Source organism: Fringilla coelebs (genome assembly GCF_963513975.1).
Source record: "Fringilla coelebs genome assembly, chromosome: 17".
NCBI lineage: Eukaryota > Metazoa > Chordata > Aves > Passeriformes > Fringillidae > Fringilla > Fringilla coelebs.
The window spans coordinates 4,013,120-4,033,901 of NC_140043.1; the positions used below are offsets into that span (position 1 = coordinate 4,013,120).

At 42.2% G+C, this 20,782-nt stretch overlaps 1 protein-coding gene across 1 annotated transcript; it reads right to left on the reverse strand.

The window, feature by feature from the left end:
• Positions 1–82: 82 nt before the first annotated feature.
• On the reverse strand, positions 83–13,498 carry UPB1 (beta-ureidopropionase 1; the record flags this gene model as incomplete). Its single annotated transcript, XM_084217126.1, has 10 exons — positions 83–190; positions 3,480–3,634; positions 4,370–4,412; positions 5,214–5,295; positions 6,827–6,996; positions 9,856–10,017; positions 10,260–10,354; positions 11,026–11,113; positions 12,580–12,751; positions 13,398–13,498. 10 exons carry the CDS (start codon positions 13,496–13,498, stop codon positions 107–109), a joined length of 1,152 nt encoding a protein of 383 aa, XP_084073252.1. The 3' UTR covers positions 83–106.
• Positions 13,499–20,782: the final 7,284 nt, after the last annotated feature.

A 20,782-nucleotide genomic window follows, 5' to 3' on the forward strand; every position in this document is an offset into this window, starting at 1 on the left:
TTAAACTGACAACATTAAAACAGCAACTTGTGATTCACAGTAAAGCTATAATCCAACAGTAACTTTGAATTTGTCTTGTAACATTTGAGTGTAATGAGATGCTCTCTTACTCTTTGATGATATTGGGTATAAAGAAAGGCTGGATTGCTTCAGCAAGCTTTTCTGCATACATTTCGTATCTACCAGTCATCTGGAAAAGAAAAATCAAAGCTTCAGTTCTTTCAAGTAAGCTACAAAAGTACTTCAGTAGAAAATATTTATATCCACTGGCTGGTTCTTTCTATGACAATATATGATTTAATTGTCCCAAACATCAAAACCATAATTCCCTCAAAATCAAGATCTCCAGTGCCTGAGCACAAACTTTTTTTTTTAATAAAGGAACTTCTTTTTATAAAAACATTTTTTTTATGAAAGAACTTATGTTGCCTAGGACTGTATTTCTATCAAAAAAAGAAGTGTAGTTCCACCCTGAAAAGTCCAACTTTTAAATGAACACCTTCTTGTTTTGCAGCTCTCCTTCAGTGACAGTCATGTCCACTGACTTACTACTTATTATAGCTATTCTGGATAGCTGAAAGTTGAATGTGAAAGGTGGACTTGCTTTCTTATGCATCAACAATTTTTTAAGTTATGTCAATGAAGGCAGAGGAGTGTCTCAGTAATTAGGGCTTCATGTCATGTCCTTGACAATTAAAGAACCCTGCTGCCAGCAGTATGTTTGCATATTTGCCACTGTGACATTGTTAGGGTTATTCTTAATTCACCCATTAATAATACAAAATATCAATGGTTTGGGCAACAGAGCAAGTGCTGGAAGTGCTGCAATACAGCTCCTGATGTAGTGCCATTGTCTTCTTCTGAGTGCACAACCCACAACATTGGTTTTTAGAGAGGCAAATTACATCTTTATTTAATTTGTTTAACCCCTTTGCTGCTCTAAGTTTAGCAAAGACACTCTACAGAATGTCCCTTTCAGACATCACTGGGTGCAAACTGCAATACCAGAGCAGGTTAATTAGCTTCCTACTTGTTAAAGGTTTTCTGCAGTGGGTGAGAAAACCTGTGACCACACTTCCTCATTCCCCTCAGCAAGAATCACCTCTGTCTTGGCCACAACTGAGAGGAAAAGGAAACAGCTCTCCCCTGTCACATAAACAAAACCACAGCTGTGCCTTAAGTGCCAAAACCCAACAATAGCACTCCACACCATCAACATGAAATAAAGGTGCTGAAAGCACAGGAGTTGAAAACAAAAAATACACAATTCTACATAAATCAGCCAAAGGGCAGTGTTTTGCTTTTACTGTTTGTTTTTCCTAATCAATACAATTGCTTTTGTTCAGATACCCCTCCTAAGCTGGTAGGAGCAATGCTCCATGTGCTTCCTGACACACCAAGCCTCTGCTCTGCAGCGAGGGCCTCAGACTCGTGGCAAAGCAAAACTAAATGCGTGCCTGACTTGAAAAGCTAAGAATCTTTCAGCACAACTTAATTCCATTATGGCAACAACCACATGCCTACCACAGGCATCTGTAAAATAACAAATGCAATTCTGTTCCAGAAGATGACCTGAAATTACTTCTTGGTTTTAGCCCCTGTGTATGGATGAGCAATATTAGCAAAGAAATTGAGCTATAGATAAAAAATTACTATTTTTTTAATTAGAGAGCTTATTCAGCATTTCAAATCCACAGAGACTTTTCATTTTTATGTCAAACTGACATCAAAACATGTCGAATATTGCACCATACTATAATGAACAACAGGCAAATAAAGCAGCTCTATAAAATAAAGGTCTGCTTGCATGATGTTCAAAAACTGACACTCCTTGCAAATGATTACTTTAAGTACTAGGTGATCACTGAAGAACCTACATATATTGTACAGCTGCTAGCCAGGAGTTCTGCTCTATTTTGTTAGGATTCAAATCATGCTGATCTTAAGAGTGACTAGGAAAAACTTCTAGTCTTTAGCAGTACTGAGAACTGGAACAAAAGATCTGTCTCCACAGAAGCAAACAAGATGTTTTCTTCATCAACAAAGCCTATTTCCAGAGTTGCCACTTTTTTTGTTCCAACAGGATCTTTGTGTGGCCGGTTGTAAACTTGATCAGAATAAAAAAGGAGAGTTGTTTGTTTAAAAACAATTAATCTGCTCACTCCACTAAATCAGTATATAATATAGCACCCCACACAGCTTGTACTGGCACAACTGAAGGGTGAGCAAGCTGCTGTGCTGAAGTAGCCATTTCTTCAACCAGCACTGCTGCTGGACAAATTAAATCCAATTATACCCTCTGGAAAGATGAACCAAATTAGCTTTACCTCAGAATACAAAAAAAATAGTAATAAATAAGGTTTGTTAAAGCCATATGGAGTGGCTTGCAGCTATCTTAATCTGATTTAGATAAATTCAAACGTGTGTTAAGATGCTTCAGAGACGAATATATTCAGTACACAGTTCTTTCTTTGTAGTTTCAACATATCCACAAATACAGGAAGTTAACATTGCAAGAATTTTGCCTTCAGAAAGTTCTCAAGCTCGCGGGTTTGGGTTTTCACTAAATTTCACCAAAACTGACAATTAAGGCCTTTAAGAATATATACCATGTTAGCTAGATCCAGTGAGCCTGGCTCAGCTCAGCAACAAATGGCTGCATTCACTGCACAAGGAAAGCAAAACTCTTCCCCAGCAATCCTCAGAGCTGCTGGCAATCCACATTAAGGTCCTGAGGCTACAGTTTTCATCTGAAAGCTACTGGCCTAGTTTCCCTGAATTTAGCTACTCCTTTTCCAAATCCATTTATGCTTTTGGCCTCCATAGCATTCTGTTAAATTACTTCAACAATTTAAGCTCTGAACTGCTAAAAAAAAAAAATTTAAAAAAAAAAAAAAAAAAGGCTGCCTTTTAACTATTGTAACATCACAGAATTGTGGAAACCCAGGGCTCTGGGAATATTTCTCTGTCTGCTCTGGGTGCCCTGACCCCCAGGGGAGCACTGACTTTGACCCTCATTCATAGAGAATAGTGCAGGTGAGAAACTGAGGGTTTGGGATTTTTTGTATGTTGTGGATGGAAGCAAAATGGAGGGCACAGGGTGTTGTCCTGGGTTTCTTCTCCATGGGTTTGGGTGGCATTTTGTAATTGGGCAGACAAGTCTGCATTGGGGGGCCCTTTGGGATCAGTTATTGGGTTAAAAGGCAAAATAATCCAGGTGTCAGCTCTTAATTGAACAGTTCAGTCTTAAAAGACCTTGTAACAAGAGATTGTTGGCCATTTTGTACCTTCTAATGAAAAGCTGCTGAACTCACAGAAGTGAGACTGTGTTACTGATAAGAAATAATAAACACCTGAGTGTGAACATGAACTACAGTCCAAGTGCCTTCAATCCAGACCCAGGGAAACTGACAACCACAAAGCATCATTATCAAAACTTGTTTGTTTTAATATTGTATTTCCTTTACAGTCAGGCTTACCTTAAAATTCCATTTGTCACTGACTTGCCTGCAGAGGTTTAGGTCCATCTCTGCCACCAGCAGCCCATCCTGAGTGCGAGAGAGTCCCGGGGTCCTGCTGCCATCTGGTGCAGCCACATAACTGGAGCCATAGAAATGGCCCAGCTCATGGTGTGCTTAGAGAGATTTTTAAAAAGCATGTAATGTCATCTGCAAATAGGTTTGTAACTTAACATGCAGTGTCCCACAAAACCTGATCCATTTCTTGGGGACTCACTGTCCTTTAGGCAAGATAATAATCTTGAAGAGTCACAGCATGATCCTAAAATAACTGCAGTTTTGGCCAGTTATAATTTTCATGCACACTACACCATGAAGTAATAGGGAAAATTTCCCTGCACTGCCTTTCAAATAATGCACCACTATTGCTCTCCCATTATTAAGTCTCTGGACTAAAGGCTTTGCTTTCATTGCTTTTTACTTTGCATTTAAATGAATTCTGATTGTCAAATCAGAACATTTTCGAAACGGCTGACAGAGATACACCCATTCTATTTTCAATAAAAGGTCAGAGGTGAAAACACTGGGATTTGAGGCACAGAAAAGATTTTACTTTATATTGCACAACTCTTGAGTTGTGCCAAAAAATCAATCACATTTGTTGTATTACTAAGCCATGGATTCCACTGACCTTTCTCATGCAGCTGCTAAAAACACTTAGCTCCAAACCTGGCTAAAAAAGGCTCAGGCACACTCTGGATGGAGCCACAAGCAGCCACAGTTCTCACAGCACAAATTACTGGGTTTCAACATATAAGTACGTACAAGAAAATCTCATACTCCTCATTGATTGTTCTCTTTAACTTCCAACAAATCTGGGAACTGGTACTGAATGTGATTTCTGAACATACCTTTCAAACCATCTCCAGAAGTAAAGGCGTTCTTGTAGTATTCCTGTGAAATAAGAGGAATCCATAGGTGGCAGTGTAATTCCACTTCATTCAAGAAATCCTTAGTCTATCATATTTTGGGAGTTTATATAAATCTACAAATATTTTTTTCTGGCACACAATCAGCACTGTCTAAAGGGAGTCATCAGAGGGGCCTAGTTTCTGTGATGGATAGCACAGAACACAAGGTCTTTTTGTATCATTGCCTGTTGTTCATACGCTTTAGGGAACATGCCTTGTATCCATTTCACAAGTTTTAAGAGGCAAAAGAGGAGATGTTTAACCAAATATATCTTTTCAGATCACAAAAAAAGACAAACATATTCACATAGCAGCAGGGACAATTCTGGATTTTTGCAGGGAATCTAATTTTAAAAATATACACATAGTGTAATTGGACTAGTCTGAAGGTAAGAATGACCTATTGCATGCATTAATCAATTGTAGAATTTTCCAGTCCAGATAGCAGCTGTACAACAGCCACAAGTTGTGTACGGATGACTTGAGGATATATGAATTTTTCACTCATTTTGGCTAAAAGAATACTGATTTCACCAGAGAAACTGGAAGAGTTAGCAAAGTGTGCCTATTACAAAGATTCAATTCAAGAACGGAAAACAGCCACAACCAAAAAGTAGGCTGCCAGCTACAGAGGCAGCTCTCAATCTCTTCATTACTGTCCATCTTCAAATCACATCATAAACTCTAGGACAGTGGTTACCCAGCAGGGGAACCCATGCTGCCTTGAACAAACCCATGCTCAAGGCCTGAATGATGGCATGAATGAAGCGAGGAAGATACGAACCGTTCCAACTCTGTTGATGGGGCACGTGAAGCAGTGGTTGGCTATGGCAGCGTTTCTGGCTTCGATCGGCCACAGCGCCTCGCTGCAACACACACAGAGGAGAGGTGTTCGCTCACTGCATGCACAGGAGAGGTGTTCACTCACTGCACACACACAGAGGAGAGGTGTTCACTCACTGCATGCACAGGAGAGGTGCTCACTCACCGCAGACACACAGAGGAGAGGTGTTCACTCACTGCATGCACAGGAGAGGTGCTCACTCACTGCACACACACAGAGGAGAGGTGTTCACTCACTGCATACACAGGAGAGGTGCTCACTCACTGCACACACACAGAGGAGAGGTGTTCACTCACTGCATGCACAGGAGAGGTGTTCACTCACTGCACGCACACAGAGGAGAGATGTTCACTCACTGCACACACAGAGAGGAGAGGTGTTCACTCACCGCGCACACACAGAGGAGAGGTGTTCACTGCACACACACAGGACAGGCGTTCACACACACACAGCAGAGGCGCTCACTCACTGCACACACACAGGAGAGGCGCTCACTCACCGCACACACACAGCAGAGGCGCTCACTCACTGCACACACACAGGAGAGGCGTTCACTCACTGCACACACACAGGAGAGGCGTTCACTCACTGCACACACACAGCAGAGGCGCTCACTCACTGCACACACACAGCAGAGGCGCTCACTCACTGCACACACAGAGCAGAGGCGCTCACTCACTGCACACACACAGCAGAGGCGCTCACTCACTGCACACACACTAGAGAGGCGCTCACTCACTGCACACACACAGCAGAGGCGCTCACTCACTGCACACACACAGCAGAGGCGCTCACTCACTGCACACACACAGCAGAGGCGCTCACTCACTGCACACACACAGAGCAGAGGCGCCCACTCACTGCACACACACAGAGCAGAGGCGCCCACTCACTGCACACACACAACAGAGGCAGGCACTCACTGCACACTTCAGCGCTAAATCTACACTCTCACTGCCTCACATTGCATGTTTTCTGTCCAAGAAGCCACAGTTAGCTCTTAAGAAATCAAGTCACTTGGGCGCAATTACTGTTAATCTGCAGAAGATTAATCTCAAGGGACAGTTGACACTGGTCCAGTCTGTTTCAAGAGGCCTGATAATCATAAAATTGCCAACAGTTTAAAAGAAAATTCCGAGAAAAGGGTATCTCAGCTTGTTCTGAAAACTGCAATTTCATACCATTCTCCTTAGGTGGACAATGCAAGCTGGTAAAATAAGCCTGAACATGACCACTACCCACTGTATAGCAAAAATATTACATAAAAAAATCGAAATAAACTCTCAGTTTTCAGAGCACCAGCTGGATGCTGGTGAATGCTGTCTCAAAGACAGCAGAGCTGCTGATGTAAAATAAAGTTCTTAAAGAGAATCAGTTACTGGGATGAGACTGGAAGCCCAAAATTCCTGGTGGAGGAGAATGCAGGCTCCTTTTTGAAGGCAAAACAAGGAGACTACACTCCCAAGACCTCAGCAAGGTGCCTTTTAGGCCCCAGTGAGAGGCTCAGAGGTTCAGTTAACCCAGAAAGGAAGCAATGGCAGTTTGTATTTTACCTGAGTGTCCCTATAGTGGCAGAAGGGTTAAAGATGATCTCTGCTCCATTCATGCTATACATGAGCCAGTTCAGAGGGTGGTGGCGTCCATAGCAGATGTTCACAGCAATTGTCCCAAACTGTGTCTGAAACACTGGGTGTCCTGTATTTCCTTCCATATAGTAAGTAGACTACAAACAAACAAAAAAGTAAAAAGTCCAACCAACCAACAAAACCCCACAAAGGCAGACATCTTAAAAGAGTGCAATGAATTACCTCTAACTAAAAAAGCTTTTTAATCTGTAGATGGAAGGCTGAGGATAATATGATGAGATTTACAAAATCACTTAGGCAGTAGAAAAGATGGATACAGGAATGCCAAGGCAGCAGGAGGAGTGTGTATTCACTGAAATTACACTCTTATACCTGCCTTCAAGCAAAGGAACTTCTACCATCACCAGGTTCAGACAAGGACAAAGACAGTGATGAAGACCCACAGATAAGGAGACAAGACATGCCACCCAACATTCCTTATACAATACTGAGGATCCCAAGGGAGCACAGAAGTTGCAGTGGCCAGGCTGAGTGCTGACAGGATCCTCTGGTGCTGATCTGAGACAGAAGAGCAAGGGACACCATGCACCATCCTGAGCCAACAGGATACATCTCTCATCACAGAAGGAAGGTGTGCTGTAAAGCAGAGCCCTCTTTACTGAAATGATCTGTTCCTTGCAACTGCCACTGGTCCTGAAGGAAGTGGAAACACCTGAGGCCTAAAGCAAGCAGGTACAGCTGGGGAACAGACCTGGGCCTCCTATAAGTGTGGGACAGTGACGTGAAAGATACAGGGGGGTCACCTTCTGAAACCAAGGGCTACAGGTTCAGTATGTCCAGTAAAATAATCATCTCATGTTTCTTGTTTATTATCAGTTCTCATGAAATTGCACAGTCCCTTGGGCAGTGATTTGATCTCCTTTCATGTCTGTGGACAGCAGACCACATGGTGGGTGCTCACACAAGTCTTTTTCAAAACAATTCTGATGAATGAATATATTTCCATTTTTTCTCCTATTCTCAGTTTCTTTTCTTACAACAGCAGAAGAAAAAAAAGAATGCTGTTGCTTCAGGGAATTCATCAGCTCCTATTTCTTTATTTCACACCAGAGGTCACAATCCTCTCCACAGCAATAAACTGTGATGTCTCAAGAAGGATTGATTTTTGTTTATAAGGCCTCCCACACATGGCTGAATAGGCCACAGACCAACCTCTCTGCCCTTTATATTTAGTTCTTACTGATTCAACGGGCATGATTTTAACAAGGCTCCTTTCCCATCTGCCCTACAGAGACAATCCACAAGAAATAATTTCAAATTCGATATTTCCTTGAGGTTAACTTTGTTGATAAAGAAAACAACATTAAAGTAACAGAGATGAATATAATCCCTTCCTGTAGCCTGGGTGGTTTCTGAAGTTGCTTTATCAGAATTGTTCAGCTGAGAAAAGTGGACTTAATGCTTTGCTAACAAAGCCAGCTGAAGACAGTGTTGTCTTGGGTAAGCACTACTTGATTCTGTAACAAGCAGATACAAACACCAAATCATTACAGGATATCTGGAAGCTATAAACAGATTTGTAGTAATTCTGGCATTTAGGATTCTAAGACCTAACTTCTTTTAGCAACTATGCAAAACTCTCAGGGAAACTATTTATACTTCACATGAGAAAGTAAAAATACATTCTTTTTTTAGGTGTCTCTCATTACAGTTTCATAGCAAACAATCAGTTTCTTGGAATCTGTTGATTCTCCACGAAACACTGTCAGGAAAACTGAAACACATCATATTTTAGCACAAGCAACAGGAATTTATTTTTAGTTGGACTACATAAAGAACAAATAAAAAAATGTGGAAAGTAACCAATGGATTTGTTAGTTACTAGTTTTGCTAGCTAAATGACAAATATAAAATAATATTCAATATCAGAATAAGTGTTAAAAATACAAAGTTAAGACTGGTGACTGACAGGCTGTGCCAGAAATTCATTGTGGAGAACTCTATTAACAGCCTCTTCTGGGGAAACTCAAACCAGCCTGATCAGGACTGGGAGCAAGGTCAAAACTTCCAGAGGTCTTTGAACACAAAGTTTTGACACCCAAAAGAACTTTTTATATTAATAAAAAAGCACTTTAGGTTCTGATGCCTCAGTTTGATGTTCAGACAGGGAACAAAAGCTACTGCAGGTATACAGCAGCCTCCAGTGCTTAGCAGAAATGCCTCTGTTAATTACTCACTTTAGCTGACAAGGAGAGATTTAGTCAGGTAAGACAATGTATTTTTAGATTTCAGTTAATTTTTAATCCTGATCTTTCTGCTTGTGATAATTGTTTGGATGGATAAACACGTTTCAGATCTACCAGTCACTGCCTTTACTGCCAGTTCAGTTTCTGATTCTGGAGGACGGCCCAAAACCTGCTGGGGGCTTCAGCTGCAATAAGGCCATTAGCAAACAGAAGATGCCATAAACCAGCTATTCAGTCAGAGGCACAATGAATTAAGGGATTCTGCTCGAATAAGCACAAGCAAAAGAACTGTCATTTCCAAGACAACCCCACAGAAAAACAGAGAAAGGCTGTAAGTAATGTTCATGCTTGAACCATGAAACAATTGCCCTGCCAATTAAAGTAAGTTCAACGTGCACACATGACAAAACTACCCAAGCCAATCATGCACAACAAACATAACACAGCTGTAACTTAAACAATCCTTTTAAAGGACACCTGATACTTTTGAAGTTTCACTGGGCCAAGGAAGAGTACCTAACAAGATCCAATGTTATTTTTCCTTTAAGACTCATCATTCTCACAAAAATTATTCCTTCTTGATAAATTAACTATCACTTCATCTCAGAAAAACTGATTTGACAGCAAATGAACCACGTTTTCTAGAAACACATTGCATTTCCTGCCACTGTGACTCTGACACAACACATGCTGGCACAAACAAGGGCTGCAAGGTAAGACTAACCTGACTGTCACAACACTGCACCTTACCTCATTGAAATCTCCAACCCTTGGAATGTGATTTTTCCTACTTTTGCCAAGGAGTGCTCCAGAATTAGAAATGACCACTGCAGTATTCCACAGAATTCCACCATGCAGTTCATCTCTCTCCAGGATTGGAGACACCACAACCATATTGTACTTCTTTGCAAGCTGCACAAATGAACACAATTCCTCTATTAGACACCAGCCTGCAGCACCCCAGAATGACAGACATCACAGCCAAAAAACAGCTAATTAAAGGTAAAACAGCATTACATGTTAACTAGAAATGTTAAATAAGACAGGTACAAATCAGAAATACAGCAAATTCTGCCTGCCAGTTCACCAATATATTGTATTTTCCTTCAAATGATGTCAGTTGGTCTTTTTTTTTTACTTGCTTGGTTTTTTACCTCTTGACAGAATTTTGTTGTTGGCCCATCCTCTGCTGGCTCAGCGAATTCAGTCCAAGGAAGTTTCTCTCTTGTACAAAAAGCAAAGGGCATGGCTGGAAAACACCAAAGCAAAGTAAAATGTATAAAATTGTTCATGTCATTTAAGAAATAAATGATATTTGCATGAATACAGATTAAAAAATTAAGCAATTAATGATTCAACTGTTTTCCTTCTACTGTTAAAGGTAAAAGCTATTTTAAAACATTTTTAGCCAGGGCAAGGAGTTTTGAGCTCACACAGGGCAAACCAGAAGAGAATGGATGCATTTAGTGAAGGGGCAAAAAGACATTATACCCCAGCCACTGGTGTAACTGTGAACAACCTGCTTTCACAAACATTTCATGGATTTTCACCTGCCCATGAAAGTAAAGGGTTTTGCTTCTATTAAGCCTCAAACATTCCATGTTAATTAAAAGCAGATTTTTAAATATTAATACCTTTCTAGAAAAACAAACCAAAATTTTAGGAGAAAAAAAATGAGGAAAGGATCATAAAGGATGCTATGAAGGAGCTCCAAATATCACATGGCAGTCTTCAATACAACACACCCCTCATACTTCTTCCATACAGTCCTGCTACCTCAGACTCTTTGGTTTTTCCTTTAGGAAGCAAATCACTACAGTCAATTGTTGTAGCTTGGAAGATTTCTACTGTTCATTTACAGGACAGCTGTTACAATAGAGGGCACTCAGAGAGCCTAGAGGGAACCACGGCAATACTCACTCCAAGCCTCCTGGAAGCACACAATGTTGACCCCACACATGGCAGCCACGCCCACCATCTCCTCGATGCGTCTGTGCAGAGCAGCCACCTGAGGGCGAGAAATGTCACACCACTAAAAACGCCACATGCTCTAACTCACCTCTGTGTCACCTGCCTGGCTTTACACCCGTTGCTCACACTGAGTTTATCCTGTTCTATACTTAGTGCCATTGCTTCCAGGGGGAGTAACTCGAGGAATCATTCCTGAACACTGGTAATAGAGTTAGACTTTTAAAAGCATTTAGATACTGAAAATAGAGAAGGCATTCCAATGGGATTCTAATTCCATGGTTGCAACATTCATATAGCTAGAAACTCACTGCTGCCTGACTCGCAAAAAGCTGAAAATCTAAACAGAATCAACAAAAACTATAATTTTGTTTCTCATTGTAAACAACCTACAGGATGTTAAGCCCTCTGTCCTAACAGCTAGCTAATTATTACCAAGAAAGATGATCAAAGTATTTATGAATATATGAATATAATATGAATTATATTTTCTAGAGTATTCTATGTAAAGATAAGCATAGGCGTAGTACTTTGCATTGCTACTTTCAGGTTTCAAAAAAAAAATTAATTAAGACAAGACTGCAGTCTTGTCTATGTCTGTGAAATCAAAAACTGTACATTGATTTACAGAAACAGTTAACTAGTTATTCATAAAGTAAAATCATTAATACAGCTGGTACTTTATTCAATAGCCCTTATAAAGAATCCCCAAACTTGATCTGTTCACTGAATTAATGACTTGCATCTGTGATAGGTAATGTTTCCAAAACAAACTACTTCAGAAATGTTCTGTCCTGTCACCGTATAAAACTACTACTCCAGGATATTTTACAAATGCAGTATTTTCTTTCCCTTTTTTAAAGCTAGTCCCAGGAGACTATTTCTATACAGATTTGTCACTTCTGTGCTGCTGTGTCCAAGATGTTAAAAGATGATGGTTCCAGAATAATTAATGTTGGAATAGACCTCTAAGATCATCAACCAAGTCCAGCCATTAACCCAGCACTGCCAAGTCACCACTAAACCATGTTATCTTGTAATAAGATTTCACTCACTGCCGTACAAAGAATAATGAACACAGCTTTATTAATCTGTTTCCTCTAATGGATTTTCCTGTAATGGAACATTTCTCAATTAAAACAAGAACTGCACCTGTGGTTTCCTCTGGTTGCCATCCCTTTTGATTTTGTGTAAATGATTTTCTGTTTCATTTTAGAGGCAAAGGATTTTCATGTATAAAATGAGCTACTTATATTGAGCTTTGGAAAAACTGCAAGCAGGTTGGACGTGCTAGGTAAATACAGGAGATGTTTCTGAGAAACAATGAACCTAAATGTGTCACTCAAATTTCTTACAGAATGCTCTACTGCAGTAGTGATGGGTCCTGTACTGCCAGGCAATCATTAGACATTTCATGATAAGTTCCTAAAATCAACAACTGAACTGTGTTACGTCTCAACCCAGCAGAGGAGGAGACAGAAAGAGCCCCAGTCCCAGTTTGTGTACCTGGACTGCCACTGCTGTGTCTGTGGGAAGAGGAAGTTTATTCTGGATCAGTCCCACTCGAACAATACGTGGCCTTCTCAATTGCTCCAAAGCAGCTTCAAATCCATAGCCCTGTAGTTCAAAATCTCTTTCCTGAGCTGCTGACACCGCAGCAGTTGGCAAATCAAGTTTTCTGGATTGAACGGGAAACAAAGACATTTCAAGATGAGATGTTCTCTTTTCCTGTTCTGAATGCAATGGACCAAGGGGATGACAATTCTGTCTTACCCTGCAGAGACACCCAAGCTCGCATGCCCCACATCACCCACCAGCCAGGGTACAGGCAGAGCCCAGCTCCTGTGCTGATTCCCGCTTGTTCACCTCCACCTCACCCATCATCGCCCTCTGTCCTCCTGTCATTCCCAGACATTAACACCTTGCTGCAGAAATCAAGGAGCACACACACAAACTTCCACCGGCCATACCTGGATTACAAACACTTTCCCTCCCATGTCTTCCCCTCAAGTTTAATCCCTACTCTTCAGGCTCCATCGCCCCGATATCACTACTCCCTCACGTCTTCCATCCTGTCCGTCATCTTCTCGCACTGCCTTGCTCCCCACACCCGGATCACCTCCAAAAAACCCCAGCCACCTCACTGCAGCACCACAGGCCCTACTTTTCCTTTTCCCCCTCAGCCCAGCCCTGAGTCTTGCCCACCCGCCCTCACACTGCCCCCTTCCCCTCACGCCCGGGCCGGGCACCCCCGCGGAGCCCGGCGAGAGGAGGGACGGACGGAAACCCTCAGAGCGGGGGGCGAGCCCGTCCTGGTGGCGCACCTGGCCTCGCCCCCATAGAGGATCCGCTTCACCTCGGCGAGTTCCCCGGGCGGGATGTGCCGCTCCAGGCACAACTCCAGCGACTCCAGCTCTGCCGCCATGGCGGAGGCCGAGCGCGCGCAGCCCCTCACGCACCCGCACCCCTCAGGCACGCGCGGCCCCTCAGGCGCCCCCTGCACTTTGCCCCGGGCGGCCCCGTCGGCCACGCCCCGCTCCCCTCACGGGTTTTGGCGGGACAGGCCCGCCCGGTGCCCTCAGGGACGGGGGGAGGGGGCGCCGCCATTGCCGGAGTCTCGCCGCCCCGGGAGCGAGTGGGGCCACAAACGGGCAGGGAGAGCTCAGGACTCGTAAATGCTCGTGGTGGAAAAGAACCACAAAGTCGGAGAGTGCACAAAAAGTCACTTGGTGTGGGAATACGTTATGTTGGTGCCTGACCTACTATATGAGCACAGAGTAGAAAGAAAGAAAAAGGGGGGGAAAAGAGAGAGAAGAAGAGGAAAGAAAGAAAAAGAAGGAAGGAAAGGAGAGGTAAGGAGAGGAAAGGGAAAAGATCACCTGCCCTGGTTCCATCGGCCCAGCCGATGGGATGTGGGGGGACGGGGCCATTCCTGGCTGCTTGCCATTTCTGGACCAGCTCTTGTGCTTCAGACAATAACTCATCTAAAAGCAGAACATCTGTAGGAGCTTTTTCTAGTGATACCTGTCCAACAAAAAGGCTTGGAAATAATTCATTAAATGGCAGTGGTTCTCAGGGATATGTTTGTGTCCACTGAAGTTGCAGTAAGCCTCTGAACAGGAGCCAGTAATAATTAACTTTGAGTTTAACATGGATTTTGAGGCCCATTATAATTGGAAATCCATCCCAAAACCAGACTTAATGTCAGATAAAGGATTGAACCAATTAAGCCTTGATCTGGGACAAAATAAAAATGTACCAAATAAAGGCCATTTCCTTCTGCAGGTCCAAGGCAGACACCCTGTTTAAAGCAGTTTTTCCCACTGAACTACTGGCCATGCCTTCTGCTTCAAAACACACAGAAGTTCATAACATAGCAACCGGGTTTCTCATTCGAGTGGAACACGAAGTCCAGGGATGGCCACACTTCTCTAAATATATCCCACTGAGTTTAAGCACTGCTTTATGTATCTGCTGGAGGATGTGACAATTTTCAGCACTTAGCATTTGCAGTTGTTAGGTATTTTGAGTTAAATATTAAGCCTTTTAGACTGAATTTAAAAAAAGAATGTCAGGGAGAGAGTGTCTAATATTTAACTTTGGGCAGAAGGTGTCCAGGGGTAGTCTGGTTTCATCAAGGCATTTGGAGACGCATGATTCTTTCTCTCTAATTCACCCTTTTTAACCAAAAAAGTTTCAGTGAAATTACTTTTCTTTCCCAAACATGTTTCTGAAGGGCACTACTAAGCAGTGACTGATACATACGTTAGATTTTTCATCTGATGATCCTAATTTTCTTTAAAAGGCAATTTTAAAGGTACCTATCTGTAACATTTTGTTCAGTCCATGGCTGGCAAATCTTTAAACATTGCAGGGAGGGAGATCAATGAAAAAGTCAGCTGACAATATAGGGGGGAAATGAGGAGGCCAAGTAAGTTCATTTCCGTATCAGCATAGCCAGGATGTCAACAGATAAAGCATTTCTGGAGGATTCATAGAAACAAACAGAAGGGCCTGGGTTTCTCTGGGAACTGTTCAAGTTCTTTTCTGCCTGGACTGGAAATTAAAGGGAAAAACAGCAGGTCTATTTTGTATCCAGCTCCTGAAGAAGGTCACATAACTGAACTTTTCTCTTTAAGTTCTATTCTTAGTGTGAACTTTCACTGACTTCTCTATTGGTGCCTTGTTTATTTGTAATTTAGTAAATTGTACTACATGTAGGAAATGGACTTCATGGCAATAAAACTGAAGCCCCTGAAAAGAATACTTAGGAACAGTAGAGACCTGAAAAAACAGAACATTTCCTGTGCCCCGTATCAACCATCCTGCAACAACACGGTGAGGTCCAGACTGCATGGATAGGAAATGACAAGCCTAGAATTACTAATAATGATGAAAGGAGACCAGGCTATCCCATAGGGACTGTGTGTATATAAAGGTATAACTCCAGCCAACACAATAAACCTTCCAAGCACGAAATGTTAATGTTGAGCAGGAAAGTAACCTAATAAAGGAAGATGCCTTCCATACCCCAGACAAAGCAGATTAGAGGGCTTGGATTTAAGTCTGAATGTTCTACCTCAGTCATTGCAATTATCTGTTAAGTAGGATGCTCAAATCCAGATCCCAGTTCTGATTCTGACTTCTTCAAACCTCTGTATTTAAACTTCTCGGTTCTGCATTACCTGGACCAAGTAATTGTTTTGGGAAACAGCTGAAGCTTTTGGTATGAACCCAAACTGTAATAACTGATTTAGAGGAAAATAAGTATTTTATGGAACAAAAGCACTTCAAAACGAGGAAAAATTCCTGCAGAACAGTTCTGAAGTGCACATGCTTTTCATCTCCATTGCCCTCAGTCAGGGTGGTCCATAAAGTCGAGAAGTCAAGACCACACAGTGCAGTCTGTACAGAAACAGTTCTCGTGTGTTTCTGTGCTGAAACCCTGCATTGCACAGGCACCATCACACAGCCAAACCTGGCCTTTGGTAGTGCTGGTCCACAACTCTGTGCTGCAACTGTTCCCGAGAGTTCCTGTAAAACCCCACAATAGCACCCTGGCATTAGTCAGAAGCACCCTGGGGAATTAATTTAAGAGCCAAATATCTGGAGTTCAGGCTAAAATTGGGAAAGACCCAAGAAAAGATTTAAACAAACAAACAAAGTCCTTCTGCTGTAGCCCAAGATAGGAGGAAAGGCTGAACAGCATCACAAACCAGTGCTCATTGGGAGGATTAGAGGCAGCATTTCTGTCTGTCCTTCCTGAGGCAGTAGGAGTGTATGTGCTCCCTCTGAAACACCCAGCTTCTTACAAACCTTGCTACTGTCATCATGTGAATCATGTTTCTGACACTTTCTTTGCACGTCAGTCCTTGAAATTGGTCACACAGGGTTCCCCAGAGCAGCTAAATAAATTAATAACTCATGTCCCTAATCCAGTACCTGCCTCAGATATCCCCAGTGTCATGCTGCTGGTCATTGACACCTATCAAGGGATTGGGTGGACACAGATGTGTCCTGCAAGGGCACATAATGTTGGTGCTCTGGCTAAGCTTGCTTTATGAATGCTGCAATACCCTTTAAAATTATCTTCTACAATGTCCTCTTCCAGTGGCCACAAAATAAATTACTGAATTCTACTGCAATCAGGTCTTTACATTGCTTCACCTCCAATACAAATTCCCTTGCTTCATGTGGAAATATAACACAATTATCTTGAAACACACCTGATTCAAAACATTTCAAGTTTAAGAGACAGGCAGTGAAGGGGAATTAGCATAATAGAAGTGTAGGAGAGGAGAAGTTCTAAAATATAGAGAGAAGATAAAACACAAGCTTCAGGCTCCTTAACACACAGCTAAAAGAAGGGAGTTGTAACCTTCCTGTCTTTCTGCTTTGCTTTAAGGGTGCTGTGATGCAGGAAAACCAAAATTCTCTGTTTTGAAGTCACTCCTTTCTACCATGACCTCTTGCTAATAACACTTAGCTCTTTTGGGGCTTTGGGTTTTTTACAGACTCTCTTCCTAATTCTACTTAAATCCTTACAAGCATTGTTATCAGTTTTAGAAATGGGTCTGTATGTAAACTTAAGCCAAAGTGAAGTTGAGGATTTTGATATGGATGGAAAATTCCAGCCTGCACTTAGATTACCTGTCTTAACTGCAACAGCCATAGGTCCAATCACCTATAGAGCAGCAGAGCCAAATTACAAACCTCATCTGGTTGGCTTTGTGTCCTCTGCTTTTGGCTTCCTGCTGTTCTGAAGGCTGGGTGAGGGGAAGTGGATGAAAACTGAGGAAGTTTATTGTTGACAATACATTTTGTCTGCTCTCAGGCATGCTTGGGACCAAAGCAGTCCCCAGGCAGCCCCAAATCCGGGCAGTGAAATCTAAGTTTTTAGCACTCTCCCCTCCCTCCCACAGGAAAAGCCCAGGTCACAGTTTTCAGAGTTAATATATCTTTGGAAGATCCCTTCTGTTGTTACTGCTGTTGTCTTTCTAGCTAGAAACATTTTCCTTGATTGCTTTGACTGAATCACACCTGAAAACGTATCCTTCAAGCAGAGGAGATTTGCAAATTGGCTACTTTGCCAATTAAAAACTTCATCTTCCCCCGGAATATGGCTGTCTCCCTGGTGCACAGGAAGTGCATTAAAGAAGTAATAAAGACTCATAAAACACATTTAGTGATCTAACATTTAAGAGCAGAATTCTTGTTCGTTACTGTAACTTTCTGCTAAATTACCACCAACACGATTGCTCACGGGCTCAAAAGGTCAGTGTTATTTTTGCTGTCGAAATCATGGAGTCTGGGAAACAACTGTGTGTAAATTGCTGATAAACTGGAACAAAGACAGAAGAGCAAAACACTGAACATATAAGAATGCAAGTAAACCAGCAGGAAAGGAGGGGAGGGGAAGAATCTCACGGACAGTTTATTAAAAGAACAAAAGAATAAAATCTGGCACATTTGTTTTCCACGGGTTCAGGAAGCCCGGTTTTAAGCACCTACTATAAATAGTGTTTTAATCCTTCATCAAAGTGAGTAGTAGTCTATACCAAAATGAATGAATTTTAGGTATTATCTGGGAAGAGGAAGATGTCCCTCCCCTCACAGGAGGAGAAAGATCTTTTGTTTCAATCCTTGCAGAAATTAAGTATTTCAATGTGTAAGAGTCAGAGAGATGAGGAAGAGTCTGGAACGTGACATTTCTATACTGCCCGATTCCTGTCACTAATATTGTTAGATAATGGAATCAGCAAACATCTAATTTGGAATCGAGTGGTCTGATTTTGAGAAAGATGGGCTTGAATTTATCACAGGGCTATCTTCAAAATCCTCAAGGAGTTCCCCTCTGAGTGGAAGTTCTATGTGAATTGTATGAACTTTGGAAAAGCTTTTGATAAAGAGATCATATGGAAAGGAATAGCAGTTTGTTTGAAATTCTGAAAAGGACAATTTTCAGTCATTTAACCTTGCATAAAGGATCTGTTTGTAATGTAATTCCAAACAGCTACCTCAAAACCGTCCGAGTTAAAACCAAATGCAGAATAAAGGAGCCTTACATTGCTCTTAAGAGCAAAAAAGTAACTGAAAAATCATTTCATGCAAAAACCTGAGCCTATTAGATGGCCCCAAGACCCATTATCTTCTAGGTGAGAGCTTTGGTTAGTAGCTTGGCCAGTGGCAAAGTGCTATTAAATGTTACATTGCCCTGGCTCTCAGTTGTATGATTTGGGGTTTGGTGGTATTCAAAGCAATTCAACAAGGACCTTGAAGAGGTTTGTTTCCAGAACTTGCCCATTGAACTGGACACCAAATGGGTACCTTTTAGGATAGGCACTGAATATTTTTCAGGCAGGTCAAAACCTGCACACAGCAGTCAATAGAGTGCTGCATAAATCTTTAGTTTCACACTTGACAAGCACAAAACAAACAGCAACATCCACTACCAGTCAACACCTTGCTTTTCTGGGAAGGCATTCATGCTGAGATTGAGGAAATTGCAGTAAGGCTCCTTCTCATAGAGGATGAGACCCTTCCCACCACTAGAATTATTAGGGAAAACATGTTAGATCTCTCATACAGAGAGATCTTTATGCACTTTATAAAAGGACCTCCAGTGCAGGTTACACAGGTTGGCCCAAAGACAGGACATACTCCATATGAAATACTTCCTCATTAGTCTCTCACCAAAGCCATTCAACTCACAGCTCCACTGACCAGAAGCAACTAGACCTGCAGAGTGATTTCAGTGGCAGGAAAGGCAAGAAAAATGGGAGCATCCATCTGCTGCACCTTGATGTGGGAGCACAATTTTGTGCTAAGAAGTGGCAAAGGGCTCCAGCCCTTACTGTATTTACCCAATGAGTTGATCCATACCCCTGACACCTGGGCACATTGTCTCAGGATTTCAGAGGTTTTATACACAGGGACTGGCACTGACACCCAGCCTGGAAATTTCTGCTTGAGAATAACCTGATCTGCTGTAGAATTTATTTCTGAGTAACACATTTTATTCCACAGTGAGAGTATCTGTGATATTACTGAGCATACGGGGCACTAACCAGAAGCAGTATCTCACTTGGACTGCAGATTTCACTGCAACCCAAATCAGTTGTTTGGTGTAAACAAGCCCTTTTTACAAACAAGTGGGAAGACAACAGAACTTGCCATCTTTTAAGGGCAACTCATGGAAGGGATGCTGGGACGCCTCAATGGCACGTTTGTGTAGTGATGGCCAATATCTCTGGCTCACAGGAACATGTGAAATTGGGCAGACAGCTGCAGCTGCACTTGGCAAACAAACAGTAGGAACATAAGCTTGACACTCTCTAAATGATGGTTATTGAACTGGTGTCTTCATGAACAGCCTAGATTGCTGGCAAATGAGCATGATGAAGACAAAACAGAAGTTTAATTAACAGGAAAGGAAAAATCTCCTAGATAAAAGGAAAAGAGCCATTTCTGAGCCAAGTGTTTAAAGGGTTCTCAGACCTTCCCAGGCCAAAGAGTGTCTGTGTGTAATGCTGACTTCCTTCCAGTTCTGTCTGTGCCAGAAATAACTCGTCAATGGAGTATATCTTATTAGTGTACCTTTTATCAAAGCCATTCCTGCACAGGAAAGTTATACTTGCTGCTGACGTGCTGCTGGCACATGAGGAAGGAGGAAGGTGCATTTATGAAGAGTGTAACACATTCTACTCTCCTTCCTGAGCCCATACAAATGTCTGTGGTCTTGTAATGGCACAAACCAAAAACTTCCAAATGAGACAGCACCTGTGCACAAAGGGAAGAGGAGATCTACCAGGATTGATTTGCCTCTGCAAGATTTTGGGTATTTTCAGCATCTTTTAAAGGCTCGTTAGCAGTTTATGTCACTGATAGTGTCATTGGTGACATGTTCCCAGGCACAGCAGAGGGAACCCAGAGCGATGGGAGTGATGCCTCTGGGGGTCACAGAGCAGCTGCAATGTGGCAGCCGGGCTGTGCACGCAGAACAGGCTCACGTCTGCCTCCAGACACCGCGCGTCACTCGACTTGAGCGGCGCGCAGGTCGCTGGAATTTAAACCAGTTGGACAGAGATAAGGAGGCAGGATGTGCTAGAAACACAAAGGCAGTAGAAAAAAGGAAGGGAAGACATTGTGGATGATCTACTGGTGGAGATAATTTCCCTGCTGAGCAATAGTTACCATACCAACAATTTCT